We start from the raw sequence: 27,055 nt of genomic DNA, 5'->3' as shown, positions 1-27,055 counted from the left end.
ATCAAGGAATCACAGCCAAATAATACTAACTTAATTACTAGACCAGTACTTGCTTTGTCTTTCACTGGCTAGTAACAGACTGAGTAACTCATTCAAAGGTTGAGAAGTTTTCCTGGTAAGAATTCTGACTCCAATGAAGTTCTGTTGAAAGGGTGTTAGAAAACTTTTTTTTCCAAGGACCTATACCGATAGCTCCTGCTGTCCACAGTCAAACCTCCACCTCAAACGTATTCTTGAGAACTTGACCAATACTAAAAGGCAAAACAGTGAAAAGCAAATGCTCGGGTGTTTATGTAGCAGAATCATTCCCAAAACACTGCTGAAGTGGAGTCAAGAGAGAATTTCAACTTAAAACTTATTTTTCCAATACTCTTCCAAAGGGCTTTTTATTTAAGGCTGCATTATACCAATACTATTCTCCTGCCCAGCTGCATCCCTCCACCAGTAGGTTAGAAGGAAAGCTCACTAGGAATGGTATTGTTCTCTGGACAGTACAGCAACTCCTGCAATAATGATAGTCCTACCATCATTTCTTAATTCTCTGTTCCACAGCATAAAACAGCAGCCACAAGTAAATACCTTTAAGCCATATACTAGGGTTGAACTTCTGGCAACTGCTGATGCTGATGAAAAGTCCTCTTGTGATAATGGAGACACTGAATTGGATTTTGTTTGTTACAGCTGCCTAGTAGGAACCTGGAGTATCATCTAGACTTCAACAATTGGAGGTGTAATCCAACCGGTATTTTAAAGTTACTACAAAAAATAAAAGTGACAATTATCTCCAGCCCTCTCTGACTCACAAGGTAACCAGAGGAGCTGAACATTTCTCCTGGGGAAAGTGTCATCAGACCAAAATAATGAACTTTGTGCTGAAAAATATTCAATGTTTTGTTTTGGCTTTGTACTAAGACACATGTGAATTTCAAAACATTAAAACGGAATGGCTGGTTCCCAACTATACCTACTTGGAAATATTGTCTACTGAGACTGCTGATTGTATAAGAACTTCATTGCTATACTCCAGCATCTGCCTGGTATCTCCTCTTCAGGGATCAAATACATAAGCAGGTTTTCAGGAGTAAACTTTCAGTGTTTATGAAGTTCAGTGTAAAGAAAATATATTACTCTTTTCTAGCTCCATCATGTTCTTCAGTACTAATTTAAGTCCAGTGTGTTATTCACAGAAGTGAAAAAAGTTAAAAGTTTTAATTAAGCTCAAAATTTCAACCATTAGTTGGGCTTTTTCAAGGCTCAAAATTTTAGAATGTGATCAGTAAAGTCTCACAGTTCAGAGAAAAGTCAACTAAGGCAGTTGAGGTTTAATCTAAAAAAGAACAGCCCTTGTGTTCCTCTTTGTTAAAGATAGTAAGAAATCCCAATTAAAACTTATGCTGTGATACACGAAAATCCTAAAATAGTTTTTAAAAAAATGCCTTGTTTAAGCAGAAAAGGGCTACTTGACAAAGTATTCTTGAGTGGCAGACGATGACAGCTTAATTCTGTCACTACAGTAGAGAGAAACAGACTAAAGATTCCAGATTTCTTGATCATTTAACTCCTTCCTGAAACACAGTACATATTTACACCCACACTCGAATTCTGATCAAAATTTATAGACACAATAAAGCTCAACATAAAAAAATCCTAATTTACAAATGTATCAAAGAGAAGCATCCCTCTTGCAACTGATTTGCATTCAGGCAGTACCCAAGATTTACAAGGCAATTTACACAGAAGATAGAAAACTTTCACCATTATAACAAAAATGTTACCTGTGGGAGGGCACCATAATTCCATATATAACCCTTGTGAGGAAAGATATTTGCCACATATCGAAGCTTGCCTTTCTTTATATCTTGTTTAATGGGATTCAACGGCTCCTCAGTGGCAATCTAGGCAGATTGTGAAAAAGAGAGAGAGAAACAGAGAATGGTAAAACCGAAAGCAATTCATTCTGTATCCAACCAGTTAGAAAGATCCACCTGGGAGCATGTGCTTGTGGTTTGAGAAGTATGATGGCCTCACTCGAAATCTCAAGGGTCATGTTCAAAAAGCAGCTTATTAAGGTTTTAAATAACGTTGTGAAGTATGCAAGGAAAAAATGAATCTAGAAGAGAAAGCAATAAATTTATAAGGAGACCATCATGGTCAAACATAAACACTGAAAGGAACTTAAGTTAGCAGCTCTTGCACTTTATAGTACAGGTTCAACAGATATGCAAATGGTGGCATAAGTTCTTCTGACAACAGGGGCTTTAACAGCAACAAGGGAAATGTTTCATCTTCTTCTCACCCTCTGTTCACTGCTCTTCTATTGCATATACTCTGTCTCTTCACCACCTCTCAGCATACAAATGCTTTTTAGTAAGCACAAGTTGTGTATAGTCACCAAATGTCAACTTAACACAGATCTGGAACAAGTTACGCTAGAATCAAAACGCAGCATTCTTGTTCCCAAAGAAGCAGTCACAGAAGGACTGAACTAATGAAAGCTGAACAGTTTATTATTGTCATCATCCTCCCCAAAACCTCAAATACAAACTCTCTGCCACATGAGTTACCTACCATACATCAGCTAATTCACTGTAACCATCCTTTTGACACTCCACACCACAACACAGTCCATGTTAGCTTGGCTCTTGCTTACAAACACTCATCTGAATGGCATCACATTTGTTACAGGCTCAGATGGTTACACTGGCTCAGGTGGTACGCAGCTTGCATGCATAAGGCCACAGCCCTTGGGTCCATATTCATTTTACAATATCCTTGTAATTTACCTAAAGCACCACCACCAAAGTCATCCCAAAGGAATTCCACCTTTTTGAATCACACCAAACTGTCAAAAGCATGCAGGTATTCCACAAGCAAACCCTCCTCAAGAGCTGAGATCAAGGTTCACACATTTCTGGTTTCACACTTGATTCTACCTGCTTATGGTCTTAACTTAACAGTGAAGACCTCGAATATTCCACTTGGGACTCTGACAGAAAGGGAGCTCAGTAATGCTTTTTCTTGACGTAAGCTGGGACAAAGAGGAGTAACTGACAACAGCAAACAAAAGTCTCATTAAAACCACCTTCGGTAAATCAAGGGAAGAACAACAGAAATACAAAAAAATGATGAGCCGGAAAGCTGGCACTGGGGATGTTACCGTGGGGAACATTCATCCTAAGGCAAGGTTTCATTTCCTACAGTTTCCATTCCAGCTGAGGGAATCTCAGCATGAAGATGCAAACAAGACCTGGTATTAGCACCTTACCACAGTCTGGACTGAAGGACTGCCTTAACGATTAATGCAGGAAATTTCAAGTATATGAAAAGTTATAGATTAGAAGACTACATCTGGTCTCCTCTATCAAGCCAGAAAAGTCTAAACGCACTGACTTCTGAACCTAACAGGATAGCAAACTTCTCTACCCTTAACATAATGTGCCAAGAGAAGGGAAGGGACCTTTACACAAAGAGTTCAAATAGCACTGTCAAAGGGAAACTCTGCAAAAGAGAACCCAACTTCCACAATAAATCATCATCTTAAAATACAAGGTAAATATCCAAGGTAACCCTGCTTGCAGAGTAACAACTGTGGTGGTAAACACAGTTTAAACAATTTTCCAGCATCAGGGAAAGGATAAAACAGAATTCTGAAATAACACACTGGTGAGGTACTTTGGTGTTATTTTTAATAATCAAAATAGTTAACAGCTCAACCACAAACTTACTTAAAAGCAGCCAGGAAGCATCTCTAAAATTAATACAAATGTTCAGGAAGATAGGACATATCCTGGTGAGATCTGCTGTTTCATGAACACTACAGATGAATTGTTACTCAGGTTCTATATTGTAACTGCAAAGGAACAACCTACTGGGCTCTACTTTTAAAACATCTCCCTGCAGGAGTAGATACTTTCAGTCAGTGAGGTCCCCAAGTATTTTTTTGTCACAAGGAAATGCTTTACCTTTGCAACTCCATTTGTCAGGATTTGGCCTAGCATGCTACACAGCGGAAATGAGAGGAATTAAATCCTCTGAGTAGAATGACAAAAGAGCAAGCAAGCGTAAGACTAAATGTTGGACAATGCCCTGCAAGCCAGACTCTGTTGCAGGTATACTGCACTCTGTAGTCACAGGGCTGTCAAGAAGCAGTACTCACCTGTGGAAGGGAAAGAAAATTAGAAGCTCAACACTTTATAATTGCAAGGAATGCTTCTGTATGCACAACTTCAAATTCATTTTTTAACAGAGGCAATTTTATGTGTAAAGAGTAAACCACACACTGATTAAACTCTTGACTATTGGAAGCCATTGCATTGTCATAACTTTCATAGATACCTATATAATCAAAGTATTTTTCTTTATTACCTCCATTTTTGCATTTGTCCAACGAGGCACTTCTACAATCATATTAAACAGGACCTAGAACAAAAAACAATGACGGAACGGAAAATAAAATCCACTTGGCAATTATTATTTTACAATAAGACAAATTCTCTCCTCTGTATTCAGCAGCAACATACGTCGCATTTCTCTGTTCCAGCTGCTTTTACACTGAGCACCATTCGTTCGGTTCCACACACTGATATTCAACCTCCTTGGCCCATCCTTTCCCCACCCCATCCCTTTGAGAATATGAACAACTTTAAGTAGTGGAAATCTACACAGTGTTCAGAAAGTTCATGGAATGATTTGCCACAATGCACTGGTTCAGTCTACTAGCCAAAGAGGACTGGATATTTCTATAGGACAGAGTTAGCTTCCCTGAAGCACTGGAAAGGACAATGTTTTGTTTTGTTCCCCTGAAGATTTATTTCTTCAGGACCTCCTCTTTTGCCTCATTCATTTTTTAAAAAAAATCATGCAAATGCAACAACTACAGACATTTCTGATTCTCAGTTGAATCTGGTTGAAGTGAGGCAAAATGAATCCAAAAGTTATGGCATGGATTCCATGGATAAGAGCAAAGACATGGACACAGACACCTCATGTTTGTCTTAGCCTTCTTCGTAATAGAAACAAAGTGAAAGTTGTTTTAAGAAGGGGAGTCTGGGGGCATAAACCTAAAACATGTAAACTTTCATACTTTTTGGAAGAAAAATAAGTAGTCTACACCCTTCTTACTGAGGAGGTTAAAGTGACATTCTCCAAACAGAAAAGCTCTCTGTACTGCTGTAAGGTTTCTTCTTCTGAATCTGTCAGAGTCAAGCACTACCAAGGAGTAGAGTATTAATCAAAACAGGTAACTAGACCAAACCACCCAGCATTGTCTACAACCTATTTTCTCCTAGATTACTAAAATAATCACAAAATACCACATTGCCTGGGGCATCTCTCCATAGCCAAAGAAAACTCGCATTGGTGTTAAAAATCGCAACAGTTCAGGAAGGATTTCTGGTTTTTGCAGAAATTCACGGGGGGGGAAAAAAAAGTTAAACCAACTGAAGACTTGCACTGACTTTTTAACTACACTGCAATTAAGGCTCCATCAGACTCTTAAATATTTGTCTTTTTGCTCCTTGTGTCCTGCAGCTGCAACAAATACCATTACCAGGGTCAATGCCACAGCCTGATTAAAGTAAATCCAGTGGTTCTATGATCTTCTCCTCCCAAACAAACTTGGAATGTAGAATGCAAGAAAGCAAAGGAAAATCCCAACTGTCACTCAGCATTTCTCCCATGAGACCATAAGCTATGCACAATCCTGACAGCAAATTCCCATTAAATTCAAATTAAATTCACCATCTGTAAGTACTATGCCCATACTGCAGTCAGAGGCATGTCAGATGGAATCACTTCCCCCAACCAGGTCATAACCAAATAAAACAAGAAAAAAAAATAATAATAACAAAAAGGGAAGGGTGCTTCAGATCAGTTTCATAAAGTACACCTTATGTATATAAGAACGATTGAAACAGAGAAGTAATCAGAAAGAGAGCTCAAGTAATCAGAGAGAGAAGCAGACGGAACAAAGCAACGTACATACAACAGCAGGTAAGGGAAAGGTTAGAAGAGAGACAAATAAAGTCTGCACATCCATCTGAGAAACGCTTGGAAAAGAGAAATGCACAGCATGAAAGCCAGTGCTTACAAGAAGCTCTTAGGGAACTGCCAAGCAGGTCAAAGAATTGTTCTGACTGGTAGCTACAGGTAGAAAACTTACAAACTCCTCCTGGAATTATACACGATGTTTTCCCCTCCACCACAATCCTATACTTCTGTTGTTTAGATGCCACTGTACGTTTTCCTATGTCTAATACAATGGCTTCAGCAGCCTGTAAATCTTAGTTTGGAGCTTTAATTAGTCAAGAGTTATTCCGGCTCTTCACCAAAACAACTCTCAGGGATGGACAACAACTGGACTGAAATGAATACAGTGCTGCTCTCCAAAAAAAACCGAAAAAAATAACTTGGATTTAACTCAGCTCTAAGACCAGGTCTTCATAATTTGTGGTATCAGTCAAATGTGAATTGTCAAGAGTCTTAAATGTGACAGCCTGACAGATTAATTTGTATGCAAAAAAATCCCCGAAAGTACACTCTCGAATGGTAAGCTGCCACAAGCATTTACAAGAGATTAATAACTTCATGCAGTGCTTACACTTAAAAATAAAAAGTTTTATTTATAGGGCAATCACATTCTCACAGTGATGAGACGGGATTCACTGGTGTGGAAAGGAGAGCACATACTAGATAGTCTGACAGATAGAGAGAGAGAAGTATACTTCTCTGGTTTTTTAGTTTGTTTTTTTTTCCCTCTTCTTCCCTGTTGTTTCCCTCCTTGCCTAAATACTGCTCAGGAACTTTTACATCACTCTTATTTTCTCAGACCAGGCACCTATTCCTTCTGACCACTTGAATGTTCTCCCCCATCCCTTGCTGGAAAACTGGCCCTGCCTCAGCTGCAAACAGAAATGCAGTGTCAGACACCACCTGTCTTCACAGATTACCATCTGCATATGCCATTCAGTGGTTAGCTTTGGATGGTGAACGCATCTGGTAATTGATATTTTTATCTTTATTTTAAGTCAGTAAACCAAAAAATTTCATCTCACCAAACCCCCAAGTGAGCACTTCTACCCCCTCAAGCAACAGTGAGACTGTTTCAACAGCCCATTTCACACACTTTCCAGTGACAGAAAAAGAAAAAAAGATCTCTCGTGACACGAAAACTACTGCTTTGGAAAGTTTACCATTTAACTGCCTTAGTCTGACAGCAGTCAACTGATCTGCCTATGAGATCGCTGCTTGCTGCAGTCCAGATTTAATCCAACTCTGCAAGTGCCTAATGTAGAAGGGACTCCACTTCATGACAGCAGACCAGATGGAGTAGTTCCTACAGGCTAGCCTCATGCCAACTCTGCTGGCTGACGGTTTCTTCAGAAGGACAGTCTCCTGGAGAAAAGAGGAGGAAATAGTTTCCTAGATTCAGAAAAAGGGACAGAACCCATCTGCTAGGGGAAGTGACTTGACAGAGCCCAGAGGGACTTTCAACCCAGGGTATTACATAGCTTGTTTGACTTTGGATTAATGTGAACACAAGGCAGACATTTGTATGTATGTCCTATTATATCCTGAAGAGGTGATGTGGGGAAAAAAAAAAAAAAAAACCAAAACATCGAGAAGTCAAAAGTGCACTTCCTAATTCCTAAAACTGAATATGAAAATCAGCAGAAAGTGACATCAGAGGGAACAAACAGTATGTCTAAATGATATCCTTTATTTCCCAAGAACTACACACTACGTATATTACATGGGAACTCACGCAGGACGTAAATAAGTGTTTGCTTTATTGGGGTGTTTTCTTTAACACTGCTTGGCAACTTACTGCATTCCATTAGAGTTGAACATCATTTTTAATGTATCATGATCCTATTTTTGCTGAAACAAGCACAAATGTCTCTTTCACACAGAGAACAGGAACAGGTTTTGGCTTTTTGGAATAAGAAAACCAGAGAAAGATAAAAAGATAAACAAATATATTTCACCATATTCATACAGCAAGTGTTGAGAAAAGTGAGGAAAATACAGACTGTTTTACCCAGGTAAACTGTGAGTCAGCATTCTCTCCACTAAGACTGATGCCCAAAAATAACTACTAGCTCTAGCTGTACAGATTCTCATAGAAGATAACTCATTTTGATCCGAGTCTATTATCCTGAATATCACAGGAATAAAAAAAAAATTAAGCACACTTCTGACACTATTTTTACAACCTGCCCTTCTGGACTCCCACACACTTTTTAGAAACAATTCTTCCTTACCTAACTTTCCCTTTCTTGTTCAACCATTTCCTTTCCCAGTCTTCCCAAGTTCCTTAGCTGGCACATTTGAAGGGAGGGTTTTGAATAGGTATGATTTTGCCCAAGGTTTGCAACACCTAATGCTCAACTCTGAAGGCTCACCTAATTTGAAGCAGAAGTGAAGCGACCTATGCAGAGTGAGGAAAGGGACAAAAGAAGAGAGACAAGAGAGGAACAGAAACTGAGTATAATTTCATTAAATGACAAACATTACTGCTTTTTAAGGCCCAATTGCCATTCACCATCACCGTTCCATGACAGGGAGAAGAGATAGTCTACAGCTTGCAATTACATTAGTCATTTTTATAGCAGAGTGCTTAAAAAATTTGAAAGCATTAGAGGCAGCATTTGGGGGCTGCTGACCCTTCCTCACTGAGAAGCTCTGAGCTCACAAGACAGCGAGAAGAAAAAGCAGCTACCATTTCCTTTCTGTCTGCTCATTTGCAATCTTGCACCATCAACTGAACATGGCAGCATGCACCTGAGGACTAATGAGAACGAAAAAGATGAGCTGCAGTCCAGCAGCAGTGTGAAAAAAAGGAAGATGTCTGAAAGAAAAAGAGGAAAAAAAAAACTGAAAAAAGGAGAAGGAAAATAAGGACTGTCATGAAATACACCCAGAAAATAAATGGAGAGGGGCTTGCTTATAAAACAAGTATCCATGTTACAAGCATTCCCAATGTAACACTTTCTACAAGGTATTTGCCAATGAAAACAACAAACCAGATGCCAGCAACATCTGGAGACCAAATATACTGTATCTAAATGAGAAGTCAATGGAACTTTTCCAATATAAATTAACATGCCACATAGCAAAAAAGGAATGCAGTGCCCTGCATAAATACAAAGTGCCTGCAGCCTCTTCATAGTGTATGTACTTCCCTCATGTTATAGGGAAAAGGGAATCATGAACTATGCAGTTTTTTTTACTCACAGGTATCCCAAAAGTGGTGTCAGGCATATTTTCTGATAAACTAGTTACTGGACACATTCATCTGCAAAACTACTCAGTGTATAACCACAACATGAACGAAAATGAAACACTAACTTTCTCAAGTTTAAGGAACCATTTACTCGAAGTTAAGCTTGATCAAATCACTGACGCAACTTTCTCAGTAAACCAACTCTACTCCTGTAGATTTTAACTGGATCACTGAGTGAAGATCACTTCTAGTCTCAGTATTTGTTAATTGATGAGAACAAAAAGAAGGCCTGCAGCTACTGGACATACACATAGAAAAAGGCTGGTCAAGTTCAGGCATGAGGATGAAAGCTTCACTGATAATATAAGATTTGGAACACACAAATCCCTTAACACACATAATGGACATACTACAGCCCAGGTTACATATACCAAAAAAAAATGTCTAGCATGACCAAAAAAGGTTACAGAGGCTGTAGTTACGACAGAATACAAAGTCAGTACAAAGTTTGCACCTGTACCACATGGGAAATGAGGACAGCTTGTCCTTTCTCATGAAACATACCGACTTTACCATAAGACAACTCTGACACCAGTTTTGAACACTGTTCCAAGCATGAGGCCCTCTATCAGATCACTTATTCAGACTGCATGACCATTCTGATGACCCCTTATATCTCACCTGACTAATGAATTTATCAGAAGTTTTGGGCTGATAGAAGCAATTCAACTGGAGTCCACAAGGGCATTCCAGCACTGTGCAACCCACAGGATGCAACAAAACAAGAGCTGTCTTGTTTCCTTCTTTGCATTTTTTTTTCAAATGCTCCTGAGGGTGTCTGCAAGTTAGAGGACTATAATCTCTAAATACTTGAACAGATTCCTTACCAAGGACAACATTTTAAATAAAACTTTGTATTCCAGAACACCTGGGTTCTCTGAATGAGATGACATGTGAATACTTTGGGAAAGACAAACAATGACAAGTAGATTACAAACCCTTCCACTACAGCAGGGAAGCAACAAGTCACATTTGTCTTGAAAAGAAAATGATGACTTCTTCAAACCTTCTTCCTGCTAGAGATGGAAGACCGTATTCAACAACCAGGCTCTGACAGTTTTGACTGTAACACAGTGGGAACATCCACTCTTCCAGGCAGAGCTGTGAAACTTTTGATACCTTTCACAGAGATTTACTTGGGCAGGAGCGGATTCAGAGTGCTTGCAATGCTTAAGACAAAGCAGAGGTTCAGATTGCAAGCTGTTAATAATTTTGAGACTGGAGCTGAATTTGATTTCTTTCAGCTTAGATTCTCCTTCAAAATAACTTCTCTCTACTCTTCAAATAGCCAAAAAACATCTCTGAAAGCAAAACGATCAGCTGTCAACAGTGGCTGCAAAGCTAAATTTAATTGAGATTTGGGAAGGTATATAATGTTGCAAGAAATGGCTGCACCAGAGAAGAGTTCATACGGAAACACCACACGATTTCCCTTAGAACTACAAGCTGAGACTGCAAAACAGCTAACAGACTTGTACGATGTGCATTCCCCTACCCCATGAATGTTGAAAGCTGAAACCCCTCTATTTTGAGACCTTGTTTTCTGGTTCCAGGAATGCCAAGAACAGTCTAAAGTAGATTAGACAGACTGAAGAGGGAACTGCTCTTGCTCATGTAGAAATTATCTTCATTTTCCATAGCTAAACTGCCACCTGATGAACACTAGTTCAGCATAATTAAACACACAGCCTTAAGAGGGCTTGCCCTTGTTGAGGGCACCCTAAACCCACAAGTTTTAAAGATGCCATTGTGTTTGCAGGGCAAGAGGAACTATCAGCTTTGAATTCTAGCCAAATTCAGTGCAAGGATCAACTGAACACCAGGTATCAGTAGCAGCCTTTGCATCCCTACACAAGAGTAAGGAGTACAGTGCTTCAAAGGTCTTCAGAAATCAGTACATGGCATTAAATTTCTCATCTTCCCTTTATCCCCTGATTAAGCTATACTTTCACTGCATACAAGCACACAGGGATGCATTTCTCACCAGGCCAAGGTGAGGAGAGCTGCTGAAGAGCCCAGTGTAAGAAGAAACTGCTTTCTTGAACACAGAGATCCCTCTTTTTCCTCTCTTCTCCCCAACTCCCAAAGATGGTGATGAAAAAGGGTTTTCTGAATGATTTGCATTCTCACATTTCACCATCTAAATAAAGACCAAGCATGTTTGGGAAACGTACAGCCTGCACGTTTTTTTTGCTTACTTGCATCAAAAGCCCACAAAGACTGGAATGTACATTTGCCTTTGCTCATTTTCTGTAGTTCTACTAAACCACAGTCCAGAGCTCTCTCATAACAGGAGTTACATGAAGCAGCCCTGGAGTCTACACTGGCCCAGGAAGCAAGAGCTGCTCAGCTCCAATGGCATTTTTTTTCTCCTGCTCCAGAGGCTGATCCAGAGATCAGAAAAAGGGTACCAGAAACGTGGGTTTCAACAAGCTATCATGCTTCCCACTACACAGACAAAAGCAGTTTTGAACAGTTTTAGACACTGCATAAAAGAGGCTTTGCATCTCTGCAACCAGCAGCTATTGTCACAGTATTCATAAGCAGGTAAGAGACAGAATACTTGACTTCCAGAAGAACAGTAATTAAGAATTCATGTTGCAAGACAACAATTTTTGAGAAAGGTTACTGGCACATACTCTTTCTCCTCAACAATTCACCTTCCAGGCATGATTCTACGTCTACTAAATAGTACTTAAATGGGCATCAAGCAACAGGAAATCTAAAAAGCGTTACCTAGGCATTGTAGCTTGAATGAATCAAAGGGCAAAGGGAGAGGAAATACATGGTGCAGGATTGTGTAGGGACTGTTGTATAGTAGAACAACCAGTGCTCCACACACTAGTTGCAAAACCATGAGAACCCAGACAGTTACAACAGTTCTTTCACATTGGCTAGGTAGTTACAGTTTTGCAACATGACTGGGCAAACAGGTACGAGAAGATAAAGATTGGGACACACACACATCTCCCACGACAACACGTCATGGACTTAATGCATAGTTTGTTCCGTTTTTTTCTTTCACTTGCTTCTACTAAGTTTTCGTTACTCCTATGTCAGGGAAAGCACTGCAAAAAAATGCTACATTTTGGAAAAGGCACTTGCATAAACAAATCTTGTTTCACAGAAAAAAGTCTGAGCAGACCTTCCATGTTTTTGGGGCTTCTGTCAAGCTTAACTTCAGTGCTGGTTAATGCCAAACCATTAGCAGATGTAATTTTTCTATCTTTGGACTTCCCAGATGGGTACAGAAAACAACATATCCTCAATTCTAAAAAGCAGATACTAAGTCTAATTTCTGCCCTAACGCACTTAGGATTTCTGAAGTTTTGTATATACACCGAAGATTACCTACAGTCAGAGCGCATAATGAGTATTTCATTAATGGAGGTTTTATTGCAAATGTTTCTGAACGCAATAGCAAAAAAGATAACATATCTACGCTGCAACAGTCATAACGAACCTTTCAAAGAGTGGTATAAAAGTGTTTGCCTTTAAGAACATCTTGATGAATAAAAGAATGCTGACATTTCTGGCCCATTCAAAGAGGAGAATATTAAATCCCTTTAAGCCTTCCCCTAAAAGACTTGCATTTAAAGATATGTCAACTATATTCAGCGAGAGCAAGTTAACTGCAGAATAGCGAAACAATGTTGGAAAGGAAATAGAAGGAACAGTTAAAAAAAAAAAAAGCACCTTAGCAGTACCTCAGTTCCAGTAGTCTTTGGCCTCTTTGCAGGAATCTCTTTGTCCTATAGGGAAAGAGTGAAGTAAAAAAAGTGTATAAAAACATTAGCACACAATACTGTATTCACATAAATACAGACTACAGTAGTTTTCAATGCAATTGAAACATTGCTTTGTGAATATAAAGGCCTGAACTGTAACTTTTAAAAGTAACTACTCAGTTCTGTTTCATTGTGAAATTATAACCTTCCAGATGTTAACAGAAGATAAAAATGTACAAGGACACATCCACTTTCTCCCAGCTACTAAAAGATTTAAGCAGCAATTTTAGGCCTGTCCTCAACTGATTAAAAACACAGTCATCATTCTGTTCAGTTTAAAAAGATAAAAAACAAAATAAACAAAAAAACCCAGTATGGAAAACAAGGCTGGAGTTATCCATCATATAACGAAGTCCACAAAGCTTAGACCAGGAATTTAACATACAACTCCTTACACGCTCCTCTCTCAAAGAAGGTAAAATTAACAGAGACTTTCACAATGACTCCCTTTCTTGCTCCCCCCTCAAGCCCCTATATCCTGTGGGACGCTCTTTCCTTGCTCACACAGCAAAATGAAAGCCTCTTCATATTGATCAGACATTGCTGTGCTATAACTTAAATCTACAAAAAATCACAGACTATAATCCACCCCTCCAAAACCTAAACTCTAATTGCAGGGACAGCAAGGCCCCCAGGGAATGTGTGATGAAAATGCCCACTGCTTTTCCAGCAATAGCACCCACTGAACAGAGCATCTCAGCAATGACTCCCTGAAGGAGACTTACCTCTTCCATTGACTAGCACGCTTAGGCTCTGCTGATCAAAAAGGTTTCATGCATATTTCTAATCTCTCATTTTAAACAATTAAAGAGATTGGTTCGTTAGTTCAGAAGTCTCAATCTGAACACGTTACAACTGCTGACCTTTCTCACCATTCGTATCATCCATAGAGACCCAGCAACAAATCAAGAAAACGGCCAAAACCCTCCCAACCTGTTTGTGTAACAAGCATACCATAACAAGCAAATGTTAAGTCTAAACCAAAGACTGGCAGTTCCCACCAGTGACACATAAAAGAGGCGTTTCATTATTGCTATAATGAAACTCCAGGGAGTGTGGCTAACAAGACGTGAAAGTGCTCAGCTGCACCTCACGCCTTGTAATTCTCCAAAGGTGCGATTACCACTTTTCTCTTGGGCATTATTGTTGGCTTCCAATTATAATGCGCCTTTTGGGAATTAAAGAAATATACCATATGTTATGTAAGCGTGTGCTGTACATCTCCTACTGCAAGGAAATGTACACTTTTAATTGCAGATGTAGAAAAATGCCAATTTAAAGAGAATAATAGTAGAAAATTAATTCAAGTCCACATAAACACAAACCTTAAACACAGAGGAGAATTAACACAAGGTACAGAGAGGGTTCCCCGCCGCCTTCAGTTACCTGGAGGCTCAAAGAGACACCTAGGCTTGTCTACACAGTAATCATTATGTTTCACTGCAAGTTCCTGAGCTCTAACAGAGAAAATTTGGTGGAGTTATTGTGCCTGTATTACATAAGGAATCAGCCTGGGTTAAAGCAGTCCTTTCTGGTGCTATACATTTGTCTGTTAATTGCTAAAAATATTGTTGTTTTTTTTTGTTTTAAAACTGCATTTTTACATAAAGAGTACCAACAAAACTGTTAGCATTTTGAAATTAATTGTGTTTCAAAGCATAAAGACATACCTCTTTAGATCCAGCAAACAGTGGAATGTCATGAAATGGGGAAATATATTTACCATCTGCATTCTCTGAAAAACAAAACAAAAAAGTAGCATTACAAATCTAAAGACATACCATAAGATGTTGGTATTGCTAACTATTATGTGTTACATGTATTATGTATGATGTGCCGCAACTATGCATCAGTTAAACTTTTTATGAAGTTTAATTTGAAGGACTAAAAAATAACCTACATGCAGGACAAGGAATTTGTTTGTTTGACAAGGATTCATTAGAAACAAAACTATTGCTTCAGTATTCAATACTAGACTTCTCTTCTGACGACCTGGGAATACAAGCTATGTAAAGATGAGAAGATCCTTTCATTCTCTTTTATTTTCCTTCTCCCCAGCAATACACAACCATTAATGGAGAAAAAAAATACCAAGGGAACCTCACTTCCACAAATGATCAGTGACTTAATTTGGGTTTCTAGCAATGCTGCCCTTGTGACTTCACTGTACTTCCAATAAATTGAGTTTCATGACCACAAAGGGAAAATCCCCCAACATAGTAGGCCAAAGTCTGACTAAAAGAATAAATGACGGATGGGATAATTGCTGTGGCCCTAGACACAAAACACCAGGCCTTGAAACCTGCATAAATTGACAATAAATTAATAGGGACCCAATCTGCACCTCAGCCTTGCTCCCACTGTAGAAAGGGACAAAATGCACTGGAGTGGATACTTAAGCTTTTCAAGCTACTCTAAACTACTAAAAAAAAAAAAATTTAAAAAAAAAATTTAACATGCTAAAAAGCCTAAGTGTTCTACCAAAACAGAAACATCAACAACAATATAAGGTGCCAACACAAATCCCAAAGAATTTCTCCTCTGCTAGCACTTCTATTCACAGTAAAGGGAAAAACAGGCAAGAGACTTCATTTAGCTTTGGTCTGTACTTTGACCACCTCAGCAAAGAGGAGTAAATGGTAGTTCTTTCTGCAACTTCTGGAAGCCTCCCAGATGCTCCTCCCAAATAAAACAAAGGTTAGTGGTAGGCTGCTTATTCCCCCTGACTAAAGTGACTTTCTCTAGATGAGCTCCTGCGCTGGCAGTCCCCTGGGGACAGAGCACAAGGGAGCCTTGGCAGTGTACTGACAACAGGGTACATGACGCCTCCGCTTCTCTCACACCAACAGACGTCAGTATTAACTGCTTGTAAAGTCAACGGACCAAAACTGTAGAAAACCACTGGTACAGAAGTGGCATACAAACAGATGACACTGTTACTAAAATGTGTAATACTCAGACTGCACACCCCCAGCTCTTACTGGGTTTTGGGAAGCCTCCTGGAGCACCACCCATGCCCTCACGGTGCCACTGGTTGCTGCAGGCCCCTTGGGGCTGGAGACTAATGTTTTGGATGCCAGCTTCCCCTCACCGTGACGATTCTGGAGAGAGGGCTGGCCCGGCGACAGGGGACAGGCCATGCTCCCGCTAGGATGTCAGACCCAAGAGGTGAGGCGAGGCAAGGCTCCCATGGCCAAGGCTGTCCTTGGGGTCCCAGAGCGTCCAGGCTACCACAACACTGCACCCCCCCAGTGCTGCACACACACACCCGCCCCCAGCCCAAACACCTGTTCACCCTCCAAGGGCCTTCGCCGGGCTGGGGAAGGGCACGGCTGTGCCGCGCACACCAGCCCCCGGGGAAGAGCAGGCCCACCATCCCCTCCACAAGCTTTCTGCCAGAAAATCCCCTCACTCTCCACAAAAAAATGCCGTCTTGGAGTGGCGGTGAGGCTCAGGGACGACACCTCAGCCAGCCCGAAGGGCCACGGCGGGAGCGGGGAGCCGCCGCCGCCCCTCCCCACCGTGCACCCCGCCAGGCAGGGGGAGGAAGGTTTTTATGGAGCCCGGGGTCTGCTACTTACTAAAGTAGAGGCGGTAATCGGGAGAGTTGGGCCGCCCCCGTTGCTCCGTGCCGTAGCGGGCCATGGCGCCGAGGCAGCGCCGCAGCGACCACCCCCGCCCCCCCGCCGCTAGCAGCCGCACCAGCCCCGCCGGCGCGCGCATGATGGCGGCAGCCGCCGCCGCCTTCCCTCCCCCTTCCTGCGGCCGCCGGGCCTGCGCCGCGCCGGCCCCCTGCCCCGCCTAGCGAAGCGGTCGCACGGCGGCGGGGGTGCTGCTGGCCGCCGGGGGCTGCTCCCTTGTCCCTCTCCTGTCTCACTGGCGAGGGGGGAGAGTGGCCGCCTCGCTCCCGACCGCAGCCGACAACTGAGGGAGGACACGACCGTTAGGCCCTAGAGGCCCAAAATGGCGGCGTCGGCCCGCGGGTGCGCTGAGGAGGTTTTTCTTCAGGGGGTCGCTGCTGCCGGGCCCAGGCGCTGGCCTGTTTTCCCTGTGGGCCGCGGGAGGTGGCTGAGGTCAGGGTCAGCACCTCCGAGGAAGATGGAGGCTGTAGGGTGCCCACACAGGCCCAGTCTCAGTAGAGGGCTCCAGCGAGTTGAAAATAATCAAAAAAGCCCACCCCACTTGAGGTGGCAGGTGTCCCCCAGCAGGAGCCAGGCAAGCCTGGGCAGGTGGTACCAGAGCTGTACCCACGCCGAGGTGCCTTCAGGCCACCAGCGCTGCCAAAAATGGGGAAGCAAAATTAGGGGTGATGGTGTTGCCCCTAAATGAGGGTTCTTCACCCAGTGTGCAAAGAGCCAATCAACATACTGAGTGGAGATACCTGTTTTTATTTCAATTCTGCAGAATCAGGTGCTGGACATTTAACAAAAGCCAGCACACCTCATGTTTCAAACCGCCCAATACTTATAACAATAAAATACAGCTGATTGCTTAGTAATGATTCATTATTCACTCTTAACTACACACATGCATCTAAGCTCATGTTTAAAACAACTGTGGAGGTTACCTGATTAGCATGCATTTTATTCACAAAAGGGCATGTCTTTTAGCATTATAATTACCCAAGGTTAGTTTGGGATACACTCTCAGCTCAAATTTGGTCCAGAAGTTATATTTTTGCTATCTTACATCTAAGTCAGCAACTGCAAAAGAACATGTAAGACCGTTGATTGGTTTCACATCCTATTCAAGGTTAGGCGCGTTCCTTGATGCCCAACCAAAGCTTCATGATAAACTTTTAACTTTGTTCTTCAGACATCAATGGTAGCAGGGTTGGAGGCCAGTGTCGGTGTGAAGACCGTACCCTGCTGCTCCCCAGGCAGGGAAGCGTTCATTTCTTTTTGGCACGCACAGTTTTGTCACCCAAGCCAGCCTGTGTCCGTGCCGCTTATAGGCCGGCTGTCTGCATGGATTCCCAAGGGTAGATGCGTTTTCATATTGAACCCTGCTGATGTTTAAATTAGAATCTCATCTGTATTCAGGTTGAGCTGTTTTTAAAACTTATTAGCCCTACATATGATCTGATTTCTTTGAATTCTCTTTTCATTGATCCTTGAGGAGGATTTCAAATTATTTTCATCTGCTGGCAACGGGTGGTAGTTTGTGGAGTAGTGCTTCTTATTCACGTGTCTTTCAAAAATTCCTGAAAAGCAGATACTGCTATTTGCATTTTATTGGTGGAGAAACTGGGGCAGAACAACTTTTTTTGCTGTTGTCACTCTTAAATCCCAAGCCAGACATCTTGTGTATTCACCTCTAAAAGTGGTCAATATTAGCTTTGAGTTTTAACTCTGATTTGAACTACCCTGAAAGATTTATGTAGGGTAACTCCATCTTACCTTTATTATTTTATACAGTGTTTTAAATGTTATTGGTAATTCTTTATTTGCAGCAGAAAGGCTAAGTCAATCTCTTCCATCAGATTTAAACAGCATATAACTTCTTCTTCCCTTTATTTGTCCCTCTACTGTTTGGTAGATCGGGCTTCAAAAGCGTCTGGATTGTCTGTTTGGTGTGTGTAGTAAGGACCCAGCATTATTTTACAACAGAGAGGGATATTTTCGTGCTGGCCTCAGTCACTGTTCCTCCGGGTACTCCTCTGAAATGCGTTAGTTGCTGCTCTGGGTCTTGGAGGGAGCTGTATTCTAGCGTGTGGATTTTCCGTGACAATGAAGGCCTGGCTCGGGTGGTGGTGGGGGGAAGCTATGGTCTCCTCTGATTTGTGCCACTGCTTCCTCTATTTGTTACAACAGACTTACCTCCAGGAGAACAGAGAGGCTATTTTTGCAGACCCATTACCTACCTCAGCAGAAGCTGCAAAATAGTAGTTGGCGTTTCACCAGAGGAGTTGATGTCTTTCTTCACTGAGTTCACCAAGCACAAGGTTTTCAGGGGTGACCTCCTCAGCTGGACACGTGGGGGATGAAATTCTTCATGTACAGTCTTTGTTTGAAGTTCTTTATTTTTTTTTAAGTTTGTTAAGGGGGCAAACCATCTGTTTTTCATGTGCAATAATAATAAAAAAAAGTAAAGAAATGTTTTCTTTTACAAAAAAAAATCTGTTCTGCACTTTGAGTTGGCCTGCTGCTGAAACAGGCAAGGTTAAAAACAAACATGTGCCACAGGCCTAACCTTCCATCTCTGCTCTGTTCTGAGGAATCTGGATTTCATTTATGGAAGGTCAGAGCCTTTGAAAATCACTTACTGAGCACACACAGAGTATTTTTACACTTGCAAAGTTGGCAGTTGGGTGTAAGGTTGTTCTAGAACGAGTCCAATATGTATCTATTTCCCTGTACAAGCTGGGAAGTTAAATACGCTGCTGTGTCCAGGAGTCCCTGTAAGATGCAGAAAGTCTAAGTGTGGGGTTCTCCATTGCCTTGTGTTGTGAACGTGGTCTTATCTAAAGCTTTGTCATCTGGGAAATCAGCTGTGAAATGCTTGGAATTTATGAAATATAGACAAGTTTCTGTGCAGGCACTTTTTAGATGCATAAATAGATGCCATCGTGTTACCTAGCAAGGGTAGATGATGCAACAGAAAAACACACAGAAACCCTGTTAATGCTGCCAGAGCTGAGAACATGATGTTTTGGTACTCTAAGGTATCCAAAATTCTCCTAGTACTGCAGAAATAGTAATAATAATAAAGCTCTAAATAGATTTGACTGTATTTCTCAGTATTATGCATTATATTACACAGCATATAGCAGAAGTAAGCATGGTACTCCTCAAGTCAGATTTGGGTAAAACCAGCTTCCTGATTAGAATAAATTTACTCAACAGTCTTGAATCTTTAAAGCAAATGAATGCTTTGATTCCAGTATCTACATTAAGCAAATTCTTCAAAATTACCAAGGTTTTTACTACCAAGGTATTATTTCACCTCTTTATTCCCAAGCATTTTACATCCAGCTGCTTCAAATATCATTCCAAGTGGCCCAGCAAAAGCATGTATCGGACCGATCCCATTTATTGACCTTGAAACAGCTCCCTCTGAAAGACAATAAAAATATTGCTATTTATTTCAATGGAATTAGAACCAGGTCCTTAAGACTTAAGTAGGACTTACATGGTACTTGGGTTTTATGCTTGCCCTCTGCACAGGGGTGAATCTCATTCCAGCAGAATGCCACTGGAGTATAGCAAAAACTCAGCAGCAATATAATCACCTGAGCCTGAAGGACATCTTTACTTTAAAAATTTGTACTCTGAAGTGTACATTTACATTTAATTTATACATATTTATATATACACACCCATGCATATATATATATAAAATGAACATTTTGCCCATGAAAATGCTGTGCAAATTGCAGAGAACATTAATGATACTATAATTTTTTAAAAAACGCAACAGTTTCCCTTCCTCCTGAATGAAAATCATTTTCATCTTTTCAGCTAATAAGGCTTTGAAGAATTTCATTAGTACCACTATGTGCTATTTCAGTGCGTTTGCTCTTGACTGGTGATTACATCATTATCGTTAAATTTGTCTGTAATATACTTCTATCTCCATGGCTTATAAGACCATTAATCTGAAGGAATCAATTCCTGTCAGCCTTCTTTTTTGCTGCTACCTGCATGCAAAAGGCCAGCAGTCCCGGACGGCCGTCCTCCCCATCCAGCCACCTCAGTGGAACAGGTCACTGCCAGCACGTGCTTGCCCGTGCTCACTCGTTCAGCCGTCACCGTCTCACCAACCTGCTGATGGATCAGCTCCTGTCGCTGCTCCCCAGTTCAGATCGCACCAGGCAGGGCTTAGCTGAGGTGCTTTAGGGATGTGGGCTGCTTTTCAGATGAAGCAAGTTGAGGAGCACCAACCGCTCTGTCTGCAGGTCTTTGCACCGCAGTCTGCAGCAGGAGGAGGATGGTGGTCAGGATGATGGCCGGAGTCAGTAGCCTCTCTCATCATTGGCACAGCCACATGTAGGGGGAGGATGTCTATGCGCAGCCCACTCATACACGTATTTGCATTTTACTTTTATGCACTGACAAATGCCTGGTGGCAGCAGAGGACGACATCATCCTACTAAATGGGACATCCTACTAAAAGTAACAAATTGTCTATTTCAGTAGGTAGAATCAGGTTTATCAGGTTATGTTACTTCATTTTCCATCTTAAAGTGAATATAGACAGAGGCTCCTATCCCAAAGAAACTAAGTACCTTGGCTCAGATTGTGAACCCTTTTTTGTAGTGCCGAACTCACTTTAGGAACCCTATTGCTTTAAAAAGACTGATCCTCTGTATTTATGCAAAATTTGGTTTTAGTCATAATATTCACTACTCTGTGTAGGAAAATGTCAAGTTTACACCCTGTTTTTTTCTGAATAAATTGTTTCTCTGAGCTGTTAGCTTTGTTTTTAACCATGCTTTTTGTTCGGCTCCCCATGATATATGTTAGGATTCGCTTGCCAGATTAACTTCTCTGGACCTCTGCCTAGAAAGCAATTTGCCTATCAAGAGGCCAGGACACCGTGGCTGAGTCAAGCTTTGTAGGGTATGCCCATTTCTTCCCTCCTGGATGTCTGTCCTGAGTTCTTTTTAAGCCCTGTGAACCAAGGATTTTCGGCCTAATTCCCACCAAAACCTGTTTAGTATGAACTAAACCTTAATTTTTTGTTAACGCTCTTATCTTTATTACTCCAAAGCAACTTCCTGAACATCACAAAACAGAAATCACCAAATAGTCATCATTCTTGTTCATTTTTTCATTCGTTCTTTCACATAGACAAAAAGAGAAAGAGAAAAAAGGTTCCAGTTCAGCTATAAAAATACTGGCTGGAAACACCAAGTTTTAGTGCAAAGTTGCAAATCTATAATCATTCAAAACAGGGACCTAGAAGGAAAATCTCACCTATTGCTCATGACAGTCTTTTTAAAGGCTCCATTCCCCTCTTGATTTGTGAATTGCCAGACATAGGTTCTCAAAGAATCCCACAGAAAATATTTCATCTTTGGTAATTTCTACACCCCCCTATTTTACATCAAAACGTAACAATAATGAAGATTCATCTTCCTGTCCTTTTATCTGCGTCTCGCTCGCTTGCTTGTCTTTCCTCATTAGCTTTGATATCACAGTGCCATCTACTTGATCAACGGAGTCAGGTTATTTTCCTTAGAAAATAACTGCGCGGCTGCAACCCCGAAGAAATCAAGGGGCTGTTCCCTTCCTTCACGGGTCCCCCTCTCCTCTGTGGCTCCCAGCCCTCTCACAGCAACACTGCCCTTAGACGTGCGCCTTTGGGAGCTGGCCCCGCTCCCAGCCTGTTTCACAGACAGACACAAAGCCCCCAGATGGACAGTGACAGATCTGCTGGTGCTGGGAGGACAATTCAAGCCCTGCCGACCCTTCTCTCAGCATCCCCTCTCCTCTCCGGCAGGTGTTTTGTTTGAGAGCCGGGTTGCTCTCTGTAGGCAGAAAACTTGTCAGCCTTTTGTATGTGTAAACTAGGGCAGAGTCTTTGTTCGGAGTAAGAAAGCATCGCAGCAGTCGGAGGAGACGGATTGCATAGCCTGACAGGTTGAGCCATCCCTTCTTAAAAATATCCACAGCCTAGCCTGAGCCTCGGCAGGCATATGCTTTTATTAATTCCTCCTACAAATATTTAGATAAGAAACACTATAGACAGGGCTAAAAGAAATTATCACTTTGCACCTACTTCTAAAGACCCGTTTCTCTACGGGAATCACCAGTCTGGCAATATCAACAGTAGGAGTGAAGGCGACACTGCCACACTAAATAACTTTTCACCTACGAGGCAGGCTTTTTTCTCTTTTTGTACTATTGAAAGGTGTTTGAAGTTTTTTTTCTATGAATATTTCAAAGTAATTTTCATTCATTCATTGTGAAAAATCGATGTATAGACTCCAGTTTTGCCTGTCCTTAAGCCTTCCCTTTTCATTGCTTTTATCCTCACCCGTCACTCTGTTCTTCTCTTACCAGTGTAGCTGCAAACAGGTCGGATGCACATACTAACAACTTCCCAGTGCTCAAAGTCCCCAGTGGGCCTCACGTGTGAGTGCTCTTATCAAAGCCTCGATTTTTTGACCCTCAGAAGACATCTTTTCTATGACTCGTGCATACAGGCAGAGTGACAAGAGGTACGGGCTTGCTTTTATAGGCACCTGGGCTTCCTTGTAGGTAGGCAGGGAGCTGGAGAGACATCTATGCTCTTTGCTGTCACGCTCCACCTGTGAGAAGGGCAGGACACCTTTCCACAGCAGTACCGTGGTACCTTTCTGCTTCTCCACTGCCTGTCGGGTGGCATCGCTTTACTCGGGCAAAATTTGTGCTGGCCGTTGAAGTCACTCTGCAGCTGCGTATCGAGACCTTCTTTTCTCTTGGTGGCTGTGCTGGCCACTGCAGTGAGCAAACGTGACAATGGCAGTCCGGTGTCATTGCTGCAGGACTGCAGCAGGTCCGTACCTCCCATCAAAGGGAACAGGCACGGTAGTCAACCCACACCACCATTTATCATGTATGCTCTGGGATACTAAGTCATAAAGAAATCTTCTGTAACAGCTGTGAGGTATTACAAGAAAACAAATAACTGTTTGCTTACTTAATGGCCATCAGTCTTGATGGCGCTCCCAGTTCATTTATAGCTTGGGACCGAGATAAAGGTTAGCATTGACCGTACAACAATAAGCTCTTATATGTGCCTAATACAGTTGCTCGGGAACACAATGCCAATATTGTCTGTGTTGACACCAGCACCTGTTCTGTCTCTTAAGCAGGGTGGCTTCCGTGCAAATAACTCCTGTGTGAGTGCTCACATCAACTGGATTCCAGTTTGCTTAGGAGAATTAAATGAGCACAACATACAGCGGTTAAAGAGATTTTCGCGTTAATTGTCAAAAGAGCGTTTTGTCCGTGTAGATGCCAAATATTCCCTCTTGTTGTGCGGATTAGTGGCTTTGATTCTGCTTGACCATCAGTTGTTACTGGGGCCAGAAGGACGCAGGAGTAATTTGGCAATTGAGAGAGGGTTGCTCGTACCATTGCGAATGGCAGCTGAAGTCGAGTACTTCACATGCAGTTCTGACCGTGCTTTCCGTGGCATTTTGTTACACTACAGGTAAAGTAAACAGTAATAAGAGTTTATAAGGGTTTCTTGCTTAAATACGCTTCTGATTGTTGTTACGTATTTCTCCTACTGGCTGGGCTGGCACAGCCCACTAGTGTAAAACAATTATTGGATTTAATGTGATGATGGATAAACCAGGATGTGTCTCAAAGCACCCTCCCTCCAGAGGGAATAGGGAAGCTACTGAATGCATCCCCGTCACTTGGAGTGTCACAGAAGATATGCTATTTTCAGCCTTTTCCATGCTGAGTGGCACAGAGGAGATATTTTGAGGTTGCAAAAAGTACTCATCTACATTTCCAAACTGCGGTGCAAGCTAGCTCTGGGCTCCTGACTGCCTCAGAAATAGTGCTGCTGGCTGAAGCCAGGTAAACCATTGCAAGCACAAAGCCAGCAGCAAACCTCAGCCGGCGTTCCCCGCAACTGTTCCCTTGCTGAATGAACACATACCTTTTCACACACTGTGACTGATTTGAGGAGGAAGAGGAAGACAACTTTTGCATGTGGATAGGTTGCTGTCGTAATAAACACCTGAACAAACTTTGCTATATCCTATCTTGGCTGTAACTCTGCATATGTGGCAGAGAGGCTACAAAGCCAAGAATTTTATAAAGTTTGTTCTTCCACCTCCAGCCAGCCAAAATATATTCCCCACTTCTCCCCCAAACCATCTTAATTTAAAAAAATATAATGAAATCTCATATGAAGGATGGGACCTGCGCCTTCTGAAAAGCATGACACGATAAAATCCTGGCTGGGGGCAGTACCTTCCTCGGGCAATGCTGACTTAAGGCACTGTCAGCCTTATCCCCAGCTGCTCACATGTGCCCCTGCATCATGCCCTGCCTCATGCTGCCACAACTGCTTGCGTAGCTGGGTGGTGAACTAAACAGGATCACACATCCCGATGGAAAATAGCCCAGGGGAAAGGGGGCAGGGAGGGAGCTTTCAGCCAGATCAGTTCCTCCATCTAGTCTCCAATGTGGGTGTTTACACCTTGCAGCAATAGTGGGAACAAAAATTATCTGGGGGAGGGGGACAGTCAGGGTGGTGACTGTTTAAACCAGTTTTACCACCCTCCCTGAATGCCAAGCCTTTGCTTTGGGAAAAAAAAGAAAAGCCCTCAGGAAGTCCCTAGGGCAAGGAAATGGGGTGGCTGATTTCCCTCAACTCCCACCTTAATCTGTTTACTTGTTGCTGGGGCTTCAGTGCTTGCCACAAGGGTGCCACTGGGTCGGTCAGTCAGTCCCTGCTTACGCATCACCACTGCTCTGCCTTTCAAGGAACTTTTGTGGTCTGACTTGCAAAACAAAAAGAGTTTCTTAGGGAATATCAAAGAGGAGGCGAGACTAACACATGAATTGCCTACGTAATATGTGACTTCTCTGCGCGAGCACAGTCTTCCCAGTATCCCCCTCCCTCACCGCTTTATTCCTCTGCCAGGCTGTGTGTTTGGGCTGGACACTTTGTGCAGCACTGGCACAGTGCTGCAATTTGACGTAGTAAATTGCTTAACATAACCTTTTCCTTTCACTGCTGGGTAGAAATGAGGGGCTTTGATCAGAAGGTTGCATCACAGGACCAGATTCTTCAAGAAAAATAAAAGTTGGAAATGAGGTTACACTACTACGTTGCATCCCCGCTTGTTGTTTATTACTACACAGCCCTTTGGGGACGCAGCGCGGCAATGCTAAAGCAATATGCTCCGCCAGCGTTTGTCAGAGGGACGTTAGTTGTGTCCCCCAGCAGATGCTGTGGCAGCGAGCGTGCGTGCAACTGACACCGATTAGGCAGCACCATGGGGCTCCCACCAGGCATTTCCTAGAGCAGGGAGGGCCGCGGGGGGTGGCTATCACAGCAGCGGCAGTGATTGCTACTGATGGCTGTTGGGGCTCTTCCCAGGGTAAGTCCGGTCCAAGCTTAGATGCCAGCAGCTCCTGCTGTTTTAACATGAGCTTGATTAGACTGGCGCTATGGAGGATCACTAGACAGTGCCTGCATGCCAGAGGCCATTGCTAACAGACAGGATAATGAGGTCTCTTCCAGGGGCTGATCCAGAGGTATTACAAGCAGGTGTTTTGCTGCCCACTTCTTCGGCCACTGGAGCACAGTGATTTGTTACAACAGCCTCCACAGGTCCCTGGCAGGCTTTCATGTCACTTCTCTATGCATAGTGTAAAGCAGGACACAGCCTGGTTTGAGACAAGCATTGGCTCCACGCTTGCTTACTGTCTCACGGAGGGGTTTTCATCTTCCTCCCAGCTCTTTTCTTCCTTGTCCTGGGGGATCAGTCTCCCTTCAAACCTGTAGATCAGGAGTTTCCAGTTTAAAAGCTACACATCTCGGTGGGATTGGCAGCCTGGCAGCAGCAATTAGCTAGGCTAGGAATTGGGGTCCTGCCCAGGCTGCAGGTTGGGTGCTAGCCCCAGGAAAAGAGAAGGAGGAAGGGTCAAGGGGGCGGCTGGCCTCCCCTTCCCATGTGCCTTGCCCTCTGCTTCCCCACTGCCCCCTGGCAGCGCAGAGAAGGAAGGCACCCGATGTAAGCGTGTCCGTGCCCCGCTGCACTCGGGCATCTCCCTGCTAGCGGGCGGCAGCGGCGGCCCAGCCAAAGCCGGGAGGATGCGACTCCGCGCCGGGGTACCTGCACCCCCGGGCCCCACGTCGGGGCGAGGATTGTACCCTGGAGCAGGGAAAGGGCCAGCGAGCGGCTGCGGTTTGGGGCTGGCTCTGGAACCGGCCCCGCCAGGCGTGCTTGCACACAAGGCAGGTGAATGCAAACACTGCCTGGGGCGTCAGCTTCCCGGGGGTGGAGCCGCTCCGGCACAGGTGGCAG

At 42.8% G+C, this 27,055-nt stretch overlaps 1 protein-coding gene across 1 annotated transcript in view; it reads right to left on the bottom strand.

Moving 5' to 3' along the window:
* PPA2 (inorganic pyrophosphatase 2) overlaps positions 1–16,842 on the bottom strand; it is a 38,537-nt gene extending 21,695 nt beyond the window's left edge. Inside the window, exons 1-5 of the mRNA XM_074589435.1 lie at positions 16,653–16,842; positions 14,742–14,806; positions 12,991–13,035; positions 4,366–4,419; positions 1,776–1,895 (exon numbers count right to left, since the gene is read on the bottom strand). Coding sequence (XP_074445536.1) covers positions 1,776–1,895; positions 4,366–4,419; positions 12,991–13,035; positions 14,742–14,806; positions 16,653–16,794 — 426 coding nt within the window. The 5' untranslated portion in view covers positions 16,795–16,842. The remainder of the gene's footprint in view (positions 1–1,775; positions 1,896–4,365; positions 4,420–12,990; positions 13,036–14,741; positions 14,807–16,652) is intronic.
* Positions 16,843–27,055: the final 10,213 nt, after the last annotated feature.

This window comes from Larus michahellis, chromosome 5 (assembly GCF_964199755.1).
Source record: "Larus michahellis chromosome 5, bLarMic1.1, whole genome shotgun sequence".
NCBI classification, from domain to species: Eukaryota; Metazoa; Chordata; class Aves; order Charadriiformes; family Laridae; genus Larus; species Larus michahellis.
The sequence above is the reverse complement of the archived record's forward strand: the minus strand, read 5'-3'. Positions and strand labels throughout refer to the sequence as shown.